Genomic DNA, 12,667 nt, shown 5'->3' with positions numbered 1-12,667 from the left:
GCCTCCTCTCGTCCTCTCAGAGACTCGTTGCCATGAATGTCCCGCTGCACGCAGATGGGACGGTCACCTTCAGCGCCACGCTGTTCGCTCTGGTGCGAACTTCACTAAAGATCAAGACTGAAGGTCAGACCTTCCACACACACACACACACACACACACACACACACACACACACACACACACACACACACACACACACACACACACACACACACACACACACAGAGTCTCATTTATTTATCTATTTATGCAAGACACTACAGGCAAAAACATAGTTTTTTCATACACCGATCAATTTTGAAATTTTGGGCTATTTTTCTTCCTTAACGTGTATTCTTTCAGAAAAGTCGAAAGAAATGGTAGAAAATCCACATTAAAGTAGTTATTTTACTTCATTTGGTCTCTTTTGTCAGTAGATTTCTCCTAAATTCACCAAAAGTTAACAGCTACTGTGACATACTGAGCTGTGCCCGTTGTCTGACCCATGTCATGTCAGGTATCATTGTAAAGCTCTCTCTCTCCTGAACAATGATGTAGGCTCCAAAAATTGTCATTTCCTTTGTATCCGCAACCAATCGTAAAAGTTTGATTTACATCAACAATCTATGGAATTTTACAGTACAAGTCTTTAAAGGCCGTTTTCTCAAAATGAGTTATTCCTCAGACTCTGAGCTAGAAATCTCCACTTCAGCAGCACCTACAGACACCAAACCTTCCAGTTGTATTCCTGTCTATATTCTGAAGGTTTCTACAGAGGGGATTTGTTGATATATCATTCAAAACCTGATTTATATAACATTTTATTCCTAAAAACAGGGCGAAATCTGATTTTTTTAGGGCTGGTGACAGTATTTTTTCATTTACAGAGTGATAAAAAGAGATATCCAAAATCCCCTCTGTAAAAACTTCTGACTCTAATGTGTTAACAAAATAAAACAAGAATTTTGAAAGGGGCTTTATCCATTGTTCAGATTTTGGTTCTGGAAATGTATGCAAATTAGTGCATATTTCATTAGATATTGCCTCATTTACATATTTAAACATAAAATTAGACAAAACTTCTAATACTGTAGGCCTACAAAAAATATTTGTCTTAATGTAAGTGATAAACTTGGGAAGTTCCATGGTGATATCTGTTTGTTAAAATTAAAGGACAATGTACATGAATAACATCAGCTATTTCTTCCTTTAGCAAATAGCTAATTTTCACCCGCTGTCCTCTGGCAGTTTACACAAAAGAGATTTCATTACAATGACACAAAACGCAGATAAGCAGAGACGAACATAAAAAGCAGACACAATACTGACAGATGAAGCAAAACAAACAGCACAACAAAAACTCGACAGATAGAGCGAAGCACAGGGATCAGGAAGTACAAAGAAGTGCTCTAACAGGCATTCAAAACAGACAACAAAACAAAAACTTGACATACAGAACAAAACACAGAGACAAAGAGGTAGAATAAAGTGCTATGGTGGCAGTGCCTTACATTATAAAGTACGTTCAAGTGCAGTTTATCAATTAAAATTAACAGTGAGTGCAAGTTTGATTACTTTTTAGCCAGTTCTTTAAGTGTGTTTTGAAAGTGGTGTACTGTATGTATGGCATTCCCGTATTGTAAGTGGTAAACTTTGGACACTTGCTGTACATGTGTCGTGTCGAGGCTGCAGAGTGTTGGTTTAATTAGAGGATTTGTCGTCACTGCTCAGGACCCATCGACCAGCAGAACGAAGAGCTGAAGGTGATTATCAAGAAGCTCTGGAAGCGCACTAAGCCCAAGCTCATCGATGAAGTCATTCCTCCACCTAGAGGTACATCGAAAAATTACAGAGCTGTCAGCCATGATAGGAAATATTTAGAAAAACAGAAAGCTTTTGACATCACTTGTATCCCATCATGTTTACAAGAGAATTTATCACAACTGTCAGTTTGACGTTTCTCTTGTTCTCCCTTTCAGGTGACGAGGTGACGTGTGGGAAGTTTTACGCGAGTTTCTTGATTCAGGATTATTTCAAAAAGTTCCGCAAGAGGAAGGAGAGGGAGAGGAAATCCAAAAGGAAGGACAAGGCAGCTTCTCTTCAGGTGACTTTATGCTTTTTGACATTGAAATTAGATTTTCTTTGTTTTATGAATCTGAAAAAAAATCTCTTTTGATAAATAAGTCGGGGATGTGAAGATGTTTCTGACTAGAGACTTGGGGTCAGGCTGATTAAAGTTAATTAAACAGTAACTAATACAGTAACTAGTTAGTGATGCCTCGGTGTTCTACTGAACGACTCAGACGCTCCTTTGTTCCTGCAGCAGTCAGATATTTTAACCACAAATAGCGGCTGTCTATTGTTGTTGTTGTTGTTGTTGTTGTTGTTTTTTTTTATCTTCTGGAGGTGTATATTTATTTATTTATCCTTGCCTATATTAATATCAATTTAAATCACTTGCTTTGAGCAGCCTACTCTGTTGTATGAAGTATCCAATCATGTTGATAAGTTTTGTGCAATGGTATGGAAATGTTTGTATTGTTTGTTAAGTGATGTTTGTGTTTTTATTGCGTGGCAAAGCAGTTTCCCCTTGGGGATCAATAAAGTTTTCTAATCTAATCTAATCTAAACTAACATCAAATATATTTCCCTCAAGATGTTTTTTTTTGTTGTTATTGTTAAATTAGCATTAGTGAACTGAAGGATAAAAAGTATAAAGCCGCTGTGAGAGAGCAGCTCCTATAAAATACTAAATACAACAAGATATGACGGAAATATACTATTTACTACTGGGCAGACCCTGCATGTCATTCCCCCTCTCTCTGCCTCCCCCTTTCCTGTCTATCTCACTATGTGCTATCAAATACAGGCAGGGCTGCGGACGCTGCAGGACCTGGCCCCAGAGATGCGCCTGGCGATGGCCTGCGACCTGGAGGAGGAGGAGGCCGCGGAGATCGAGATGACGGGGGGCGACGACATCTTCGACAGCGAGGCGGGAACGTCGGCGACCAACACGGCCTGCAGCACGCCGATGCCGCCCATCGACATGCTGGTGGAGCAGACGATGGTGATGGTCGAGCCGGAGCCCAAGGTGGCCAACGGCGGCGTGATCACGGAGCAGGTGACGGGTCTGCAGGAGCACGAGAGGCCCGGGTCCGAGCTGGCGGGCGTCGCCGTGGTGACGGAGCAGCCCGTGTGCTCCGCGCCGCTCCCCGTCATCAGGTGAGCGTCTTCCCATTTGTGTTAATCGCACTGACTGAACTCTGCACAATCATTTTCAGAATTTTCACCCTTTAAATGCCAGTTTGAAGTCTTCAAAATGGCATTTAAAGGGTTAAAATTCTGAATGTTATTGAATGTTTGGTAGTTTTGAGCAAAGCTGAAGTGGCTCAAGAGATTTATGCAAAAATGCAGAAAAAAAATATTGATATATGATGATTTTATAGCATTTTTGTCAATTTTTGGCCGCTAGGATTCCCAGTGGGTGCAAAATTTAGCACCACATAAAAAATAGTAATGCAATGAAATCAATATTGGTGCTATTTTTTTGACATATCCAAGACTCTAATAACCAGCAATGCCCCAACCCCCCACTATTCATTTTATAAGAAAAATCTCATATTTTGTGATTTTTTTTCATAAAACAAGAGGCAACATGTCTTCAAACTCGCATTTAAAGGATTAAAATCCCAAAAATTAATGAACATTTGGTAGTTTCGAGCAGAGCTGAAGTGGTTTAAGAGATTTATGCAAAAAAAGCAGAAAAAATATTGATATATAATGATTTTAAATTTTAAAATTTGTCAAAAAAGAAACTTTCTTGCAGAAATCCATACCTTTATTTGTAACACAGCCAAAAGGATCAGCAAACCAAAAAAGAAAAATGGGAAAAATTTCCAAAAAAGGACATATGGACCACTGAGGGTCTTATATTATTCAATTGCACTTTATACGACGCTGAATGGAGAGCTGCTACCTCAATTTTGTTGCGTTAAGCGATGACAATACAGAGAATCTGACTTCTGAGCTTCTCCTCCTCCACACAGGATGGACTCCATCAGCGAGCTGCCTCCTCCTCCCACGCCGCAAATCATAGTGGAAGCCGTGGTCGCAGCTGAAGAACCGGTGGCTGTGGAAGCGACACCTGCACCAACGCCTGCACCAACACCTGTACCAACACCTGCACCAACACCTGCACCAACGCCTGCACCAACACCTGCACCAACACCTGCACCAACACCTGCACCTGAGCCGGTTTACATCAGTGAGCCACCGAGTATCATTCCAGCTTTAGACAGGTAAGAAAAGAGCTAGTTTGACATTTTGTAAAATATACTGGCAACATACAGATATTGTACAGTGTTCTGTATCATAATTTTTATTTTGTCTGTATTATAATTTTTTGGCTTATGTAAGCATCTTTGAGCACTTGTAAAAGCGCGTTATAAATAATATGTATTATTATTATTATTTATTATAAGAGGATTGATATACAGTACAATGAATGCATCTGTTAGCATAGCTTAGCATAAAGACTAAAAACAGAGGGAAACAGCTAGCCTGGTTCTGTTCAGAGTCTTAAAAAGTGCAGTATGTAATGCATTTTAGTTAATTTAGACAAAAACACTGCAAAATAAACAAACTGTGCCTTTTTATGACGGTTATATAGACGACTGTTTATTGACTCCTCCAGGAAGTCTCTAAGTATTTAAAACCACAGTTTGTTGGTTGTACGCTTTGGTTTTTTATAGAATATACAAATAAAATACATACGATTTTAATTTATATAGCTCTGGATTTGGTGGTAGGCTTGTGTCAATCTTCTCAGCTTACTCTTGGAAACACGTGACTGTCCTTTTAAAAATATATAAACGAATGCTTAAAGCCGCAGTGTGTAACTTATTTGGCTTTTTATTAGCAAAAATCAAATATGTCTGTCATAAATACGTATTTCACTGAAGTGGAATCACACCCGCATACAAATGAAAGCTTTCTGGTACCTTAGAATGAGTTGTTACAAGTCGTTACAAATACATAAGTGGGCGACGCACCGAACCGAGGCGGCCATGTTGCATCGCCATTTTTTACGTTGAGTGGCAGCGTGACCGTAGGTAACCACGAATTCCTACATACTATACCTTTAAAGTATTGTTTTGTGTTTTACAGCTACGTTTATCCAGAACCTGTTTCTCCGGTACCGACCGAGTCCGGCTACAACGGACAGTACCTGGACCAGGCGAGCAGCATCGGGGAGATGCCCTGCGTTACCCCCGACGCCAGCAGCTACATCGGCAACGGCTACAGCACCGCCGACATGAACGGAGGCAGCATGGCAACGAGCCCCACGCCCTACGACGCAAACGGCTACAACGGAAACGGCTACGTGGACTACAACGAAACCGGCAGCGTCATCAGCAACAACGGCAACGGAAGCATGATCAGCGGCTTCAACGGCAGCAGCATCGGCGGCTACACGGGAAACGGCTACAACGGGAGCGAGAGCAACGGCTCACAGTTTGTCAGGAGACGACTACTTCCTTCCCTTCCCCGAGGTGAGGAACTTAACTTCTTCTTCTTCTGTGGTATATTGGGGGTTGTCTGTAATTTAATGAACTGAAATGTCATTATCTATTAGTTCATACCGTTGTGTCGGCTACGCTACATAACATAATATCATGTCAGTTTAGCACCAATCTTACATGTGCGATCAAAGATTTTCACTTATTTATAAAAAAGAGTTTCAATTACATTTATTATGGTGTATTTGTTGCATTATGGGATATGTAGGATCCACTGCTTTAGCCACTGCCTTATAGAGGTGTGATATTAAAGGGATAGTTCAACATTTTGGCAAATTGGCCCATTGCCATAATCGCTATAGTCTTAGCAGTAGGTTTGTTACCTTTAATTGTCGGTGCAAGCTATTTTTAGAACGGCGGAGCAGAGCCGCGAACTGCTCAGAGCTACGCTACGGAGGCTAATGGGATTTCTTGGTTTCCCTCATCAAACTCATCAAATACACAATCCAACAACTCCACAACGCTCTGGTGGACAAGTTGTGACCTGCACATTCACCACGCTATGAGATAATAACACAACGTTACCAGACAGAGTTGTTTTAGAGGTAAATACAGAGACTGCTCGCCGGAAAACTGCCCCCGACGGGAAGGCGCATCAGTGGTTTTGCATGAATTTACCTCTAAAACAACTCTGTCTGGTAACGTTCTGTTATTATCTCATAGCGTGGTGAATGTGCAGGTCACAACTTGTCCACCAGAGCGTTGTGGAGTTGTTGGATTGTTTGATGAGGGAAACCAAGAAATCCCATTAGCCTCCGTAGCGTAGCTCTGAGCAGCTCACGGCTCTGCTCCGCCGTTCTAAAAATAACTTGCACCGACAATTAAAGCAGATATCAGTGGAATGTTTTTGTTAATATAAGTCCTAAATAGTCCTATTTTCCGTCAGCAATCACTTACATGAAGTATTTCAGCCTAAACACGAGTCTCTCCGTCACTCTGCTCTGCTGTAACCCGAGGAGAAAATTTTCCTTGTGGGATACAAGTGTTATCCAATGAGGAGAGAGAACGGCATGAAGGGCTGTGTGTGCAGCCAAGGGATGCGCGTGAATGTGGTGACGTAGCACGAGGACCAATTGATGCCTGACAAGGGCGGGGGCTGCTAACTCATGGTGCGTTCAAAGAAACTCGTACTTTGTGTTTTTCCTTCCTGTGAAGTCATACCAGTTCGATCTGGTACGAGTTCACGGGTCGGAAGTTACGAGTGGCCGTTATAGGGAACTTTCACAGACAACAGGATGGTAAAAACACGAGCTACGGGTTACCTGGAACGCTACCAAGTCGTAGTTGTGACTTGAAGCTGTAACTTACGGTTTCAAAAGCCTGCCTTGAACGCAGCATTAGCCGAAACGGCCGTGAAGCTGATATCTGCTTTAAAGGTAACAAACCTACTGCTATGACTATAGGGATTATGGCAATGGGACAATTTGCCAAAATGTTGAACTATCCCTTTAAATCTAATACCAGTTTTGCGTCTACTGTTAATGCTAAATCCCTCCACATGGACTTGTTGTCTTTCATCCAGTTTACTAACAGTTCTTTGTTTCTTGTTTCAGGCCATAAACCGGCGTTTAACTTCCAGTGTCTGCGGCCTCAGAGCAGCGTGGACGACGTCCCCGTCCCAGGAAACTACACGGGGAACACGTCTCCATCCAGATCACGTCTACAGGTAAAAACCACACCGTGTATCTTTTCCACTATATTTTTGCAGTATTTATTTCGCACAACACACATGACATTTAGTAGACAGAGCAGAAAAGAACGGAAGCAGATGTGTGAAGCGCCAGGTCTCCCAAGAAGCTATTTCAAGCTTATGGCGGGAGCCTCAAACGTAATACTAACGTATTACATATTCATACATATTTCAAATCATGATAGAATACAAGACAAAACATACGTCACAGAATACACGTAGGCAATGAGACAATTAGGGCTGGGACGATATGCTTTTCTCCCGATTCGATTCTTCTACGATTTTTTGGATGGCGATTCGATTTAAATTGCGATTCTACGATATTGCCGATTCTCTCGATTTTTAGTCTTCATTTTTAACATTTATCTGCACACAAATACTGTAGGAGCCTATAAATTAACATACTCCATTATAAAGTGAACTTAAACCCTTTTCAAAGCCTGTACTCTCTGTATGTAAAAGAGGCTAACAAATACACATTGCACAATATTTAAACAATTTCAAAAAAAAATACAGACAATACATATTACCAAACAAAACATAACATAGAATCACAAGACAGATCATAACTCAAAATAGACATAAAGACATCAGACAGACATACCCAGATTACGATGATAAATATGAGTTAAGAAACCTTCAGAACACAGAGAGTTTCTCACCTGGATCCTCGGGGTCTTCTCGTGTCCTTGCTTCCTCGCCGCCTCAGGCCCAGCACAGCCTGGACTCGCGGCGCAGCAGCGTCTCCTCCATGTCGACCGCCTCCTGGGCGACCGCGGCAGCAGCAGCATCTGGCACCACCCCCGTTCCAGGAATCATCAACCACTCGGGGCGCCGGGGGAAGCTCATCTACACGCCCATGATCCTGATGGACGAGGCCACCGGCGCCACGCAGCCGCTGTGGAACGACGGCTCGGCCAGCCTCCCGGTGGGGACGCGGCCCGGCTGGTACCCGGGTCAGAACAGGACCTTCACCAGCGTCAGGATGCCGCCGCCGCCCAACCAGGGCTTCATCGACAAAGGCAGCGCAGACAGTCTGGTGGAGTCGGTGAGTGAACAACACACCTTTTAGGAACTGGGTCGAATTGTTAATTTATCCTTTTATCCAAAGGAAAGACTTTAAACAGGAACTATGCAGGATTTTTAGCTCAACTATGCTACATTTTACTTTAATTAAACTGCTTTGGGGTAATTGTGATGGTTTAAAGGGGAACTATGCAAGTCCACTCGCTTTTCCGCTGTTTTGGTTACGTTCCTCTCCTCCACGTGCATTTGTTTACAACGAAGCTGGCGAAAAATCAATAAATGGAGCGGTGGATAACGTTACATAACATATACGATGTTACAGCACGTGTGTTTGTCAAGTCAAGGAAACTTTATTAATCCCCGAAGGGCAATTCTGTTTCTACAGTCCACCATTGAAATACAGTCAATCACCCACACACATAGACAACACACATATCAGAGGTGACATGATCGAACATGGGATGTACAAATGTATCACATATATCAATGTGCTGTTGTGTAGAGAGAGAGAGCCTCCGTTCTCGACTCGTAACAAGTCACAAGTCATGAAGTTAGCTATCACTATTACTCCGGAGCTTTTTAATTAAGGTAAAAATGTAGCATAGCCACGGGAGAAATCCTGCTTAGTTCCTCTTTGATTTATCCTTTCATTCAAAGGAAAGACTTTAAAGAGGAGCTTCGCAGGATTTTTAGTGTAACTATGCTACATTTTACTTTAATTTAACAGCTTCAGAGTAATTGTAATGGTTTAATAAATGGCATGTAACTTGTTAGGAGGAGAATGGAGGCTCTCTGCCTTCAACTAAGCATCTCTTGAAATACAGCCTGTAAGATCAGAGCCTCCGACCCGGTGTCCCAGCTCTCGTCTCTGTGGCACCGCAACACAAACGCGCCCCGTAACCTGTAATCTCTTGTTTATGATAGATAAGACTACACAGATATACACATCGTAGCACTGTATATGATAAATAACATTATCCACCGCTCTACTGATTCATTTCTCACTGGTTTCTTTGTAAACAAATGCACATGGCCAAGAGGAGGGTTAGCAAAACAGCGGAAAAAGAGACCAGACTTGCATAGTTTATCTTTAAAATCCTACTGTTGGTCTACAAAGCACTGAATGGACCAACTTACATGCTGGATTTATTAGGTCCATCTGAAGCATTCAGGCCACTCAGGTCGTCTGGTCTACTATGTGTTTCCAGAACCAGAACCAAAGCAGCATTCAGTTGTTATTCTCCTCATCTGTGGAACAAACTCCCTGCACACAGGAGTAATAAGATCTAATTGTCAAGTTGTTTAAATCAGGGTTGGGAACCTTATTATTATTTGCTGCAGCATTTAGTTAAATTAAATACCATATTCGGTAGCCCTTTAATTTACAATCCGCTAATTACGTGATAATGTAAAGAAATAGCAAAGAAATAATGGTTAATTTCATAGCAATGTCATGTTTTCAAGTCAATGTTCCAAATCAATCATTATTTCTAGACTATATTTACACATTATGCTGCAATTACTTGTTATTTCTTGACATTATCACGTAATTAGCAGCCTGTAAATTAAAGGGTTACCTTTGTCTTTTAAACCCTCTGTTACTGGCTTATTTTTCTCTTTTTCTTTTAAATGTACTTTTATTCTCTTTGATTTTAATGTATTTTTTTGCCTCTGTAAAGCACTTTTAATGGCCAGGTGTATGAACTGTGCTATACCCTGTACATACATTTACCTCGCCTTTAATACACCTGGATATGAGACTCAACAGACCTGAATGTGCCGTTTTATGAGTCAGAGACAGAGAATAAGAATTAAACAAAATGATCCCGTCTCACCTCTCTAACTCTGACCACTCCACCTTTTTGTTTGTTTCCTTCGCCAACATCAGATCTTGATCTCCGAGGGTCTCGGCATGTACGCCAGGGACCCCAAGTTCGTGAGCTTTGCCAAGCGGGAGATCGCAGAGGCCTGTCACATGAGCATGGACGAGATGGAGAGCGCCGCCACCGACCTGATCGTCCGCGGAGCCAGTCGGTCGACCGCTCGGTTCGAGGACGAACTGGCCGACGAAATGAACTGTGTGATTTCTTACTGAAAGAACTGAGAGAAAGTGAAGCACCAAGTTTATACATTTATATATATATATATATAGTATATACTGTATATAAAAGAGTCTTTTATGTGGTGTGTGTTTATATCTTCTGTGGAGAACAAAGAAATTATGTGATGGGATTACAAATGGGACAGGACTTTTCCTTTTTTTTTTCTTCCTTCTCCTTTGTTTTCCCGAGTGTGTGTGTGATTTGCTGTTGTTTGCGAATGCCAAAACACACACATGCACTTATTTTTAAGAACATGTCGGTTGCGTGGCAGGACCGATCGGCCTCCTGCTGCCGAATGTGACGGCAAACAACAGTGGCTCTGCGATGTGATGATGATGATGATACCAAAGAACCACTTTGAAAACTGTCTTTTCATTTTGTACTATACTTGAATTGTTGAATCTAAAGTAGAATCTAAAACGTTTAGATAAATAAAACCTTTATACGTTATTGTCACACAGGTGATGAGATCCAGTGTGTGAGTGCCCGACAGTGTTGACTATCTATTGAAATATTGAAATATATTGAATATCCTCTAAGATAAAATCAAACTCATAGCAAAATAAAATGTATAAATGTATTTTTTTTCCAACCCTGTCTGATAGGGGGAGTGTCCACTGTGCACAAATAAAAACATCTCAAATGTATTTTTTTCCATTCTTGTTGTTGTTTTCTGGGCAAATTGAGTTGTTTAATCTCCTGGGTACAGATGTTGTAAATGGGAGATAGGTGGTGTCTCAAACCTCCTCCTCTGTTCAGGGATGGTTTCTCCACTTTCACATAGATGGCTTCGTTCTTTTACTCCTCTTTCAAACCATCTGTCCTCCCTGTCCAGAATCTTAACATCACTGTCTTCAAAGGAGTGTGCTTTCTCCTTTAGTTGTGAATAGACAGCTGAGACTGGACCTGAGCAGTTTGCCCTTCTGTGTTGGGCCATGCGTTTGTTTAAAGGTTGTTTTTGTCTCCCCAATGTATGTGTCCCTGCATTGTTCACTGCATTGGACAGCATATAGGCATTATCAGGTTGTTTTTCTGGCTGTGTGTTACTCTGTCTTTTGATGTACCAGATTTTGCTCATTTCACTCATTATCTACTCACCCTCATGTCGACTAAGGGCTGGAAGAAGTTTCAGAGTCCTCCGTGCCTTCTCTGAGTTACAGCGGGGCTCCGTGCAGCACTGCATGTCCATATGACAGTTGCGAACGGAGCTCACTTTTCTTCGTCCAAAAAGACACACCAAAAAACATCCAAATACCTCCATAGTGCTCGTCTGTAATGTTCAGTGTTGGGAACGTTACTTTTAAAAAGTAATTAGTTATAGTTACTAATTACTTCTCCCAAAAAGTAACTGAGTTAGTAACTCCACTACTTCACTATAATAGTAACTAGTTACCAGGGAAAGTAACTATTGCGTTACTTTTTCTTTCTTTTTTTAAAGTTTAAATATGTCGAAGAATTTGGATTTTTTTTTCTCTCATTTTTAAATTGTATTTTATTGTTTTCATATATTTCACTGATCGCAATTATGGAATGCGAGTGTGTATTTATTGAAAGCGAGGCTGGTGTGCCTATGAAAATAGGTTACAGTGGGTTTTTTAAGTGCTGTGGCTACAAGCAAATCTCATATTGTCTCTGTACAAAGACAACAAAGACCTTTTTAAATGTGAAAACAGCGGAGACCTATTCGAGATTTGCGTTTAATAACAGGCGAAACATCGAAATTAATTTATTCATGGCCACATTAAGTGAAATTATTAACTTTACCGATTATCCATCTGATTATCTGTCCTGCTGCGAGCGCACAACAGGGTATCTGCGGATCCTTAAAAAGTCTTAAATTCATGTATCTAAAATTAAGGCCTTAAAAAGTATTAAATTTATTAGAAAATTCTAAGATGGTCTTAAATATATAATACACAGCATCATAAAATATGTATGCACTTAAACTTTTATATGAAATAACAGGGTATGCGCGCGGGGTCTTAAAAAGTCTAAAATGTGAAAATCTAAATTTTAGGCCTTAAAATGTCTTAAATTTGTTGAATTATTGTGTTCAAGTCTTAAATAATTTTAGACAGGTCTTACATTTTCTTATGCCCACCATGGGCGAGCATTTCACTCGCATTTGCCCCTAAAAAAAACAAACATGTGTGAACCGGAAAAATCACAAAAAGAAAGAGCACACGATTGGTCAAAAACTACAAATCCCACAATTCTCTGCTCTCAACAATAACAGTAGTTAGTGTAAGTAAGGGAGGGTGGAGCTGTAGGTGAAAAGAGGAAACAACGCC

The 12,667-nt window shown here is 41.0% G+C and overlaps 1 protein-coding gene across 1 annotated transcript in view; it reads left to right on the top strand.

Annotated features, from left to right (window-relative positions):
• cacna1fa (calcium channel, voltage-dependent, L type, alpha 1F subunit a) overlaps positions 1 to 10,369 on the top strand; it is a gene marked incomplete at its 3' end in the record, with an annotated part of 34,650 nt that extends 24,281 nt beyond the window's left edge. The window contains exons 38-46 of the mRNA XM_083974670.1: positions 21 to 123; positions 1,711 to 1,812; positions 1,959 to 2,083; positions 2,849 to 3,201; positions 4,026 to 4,277; positions 5,146 to 5,531; positions 7,112 to 7,224; positions 7,958 to 8,296; positions 10,163 to 10,369. Of these exons, the coding sequence (XP_083830796.1) occupies positions 21 to 123; positions 1,711 to 1,812; positions 1,959 to 2,083; positions 2,849 to 3,201; positions 4,026 to 4,277; positions 5,146 to 5,531; positions 7,112 to 7,224; positions 7,958 to 8,296; positions 10,163 to 10,369 (1,980 nt within the window). The remainder of the gene's footprint in view (positions 1 to 20; positions 124 to 1,710; positions 1,813 to 1,958; positions 2,084 to 2,848; positions 3,202 to 4,025; positions 4,278 to 5,145; positions 5,532 to 7,111; positions 7,225 to 7,957; positions 8,297 to 10,162) is intronic.
• Between the last annotated feature and the right edge of the window lie 2,298 nt (positions 10,370 to 12,667).

The sequence above is a fragment of the Trachurus trachurus genome (assembly GCF_905171665.1).
Source record: "Trachurus trachurus genome assembly, chromosome: 7".
In the NCBI taxonomy this organism is placed as follows: domain Eukaryota; kingdom Metazoa; phylum Chordata; class Actinopteri; order Carangiformes; family Carangidae; genus Trachurus; species Trachurus trachurus.
Note: the sequence above shows the minus strand (reverse complement) of the source record. Positions and strands in the feature narration are given on the sequence as shown.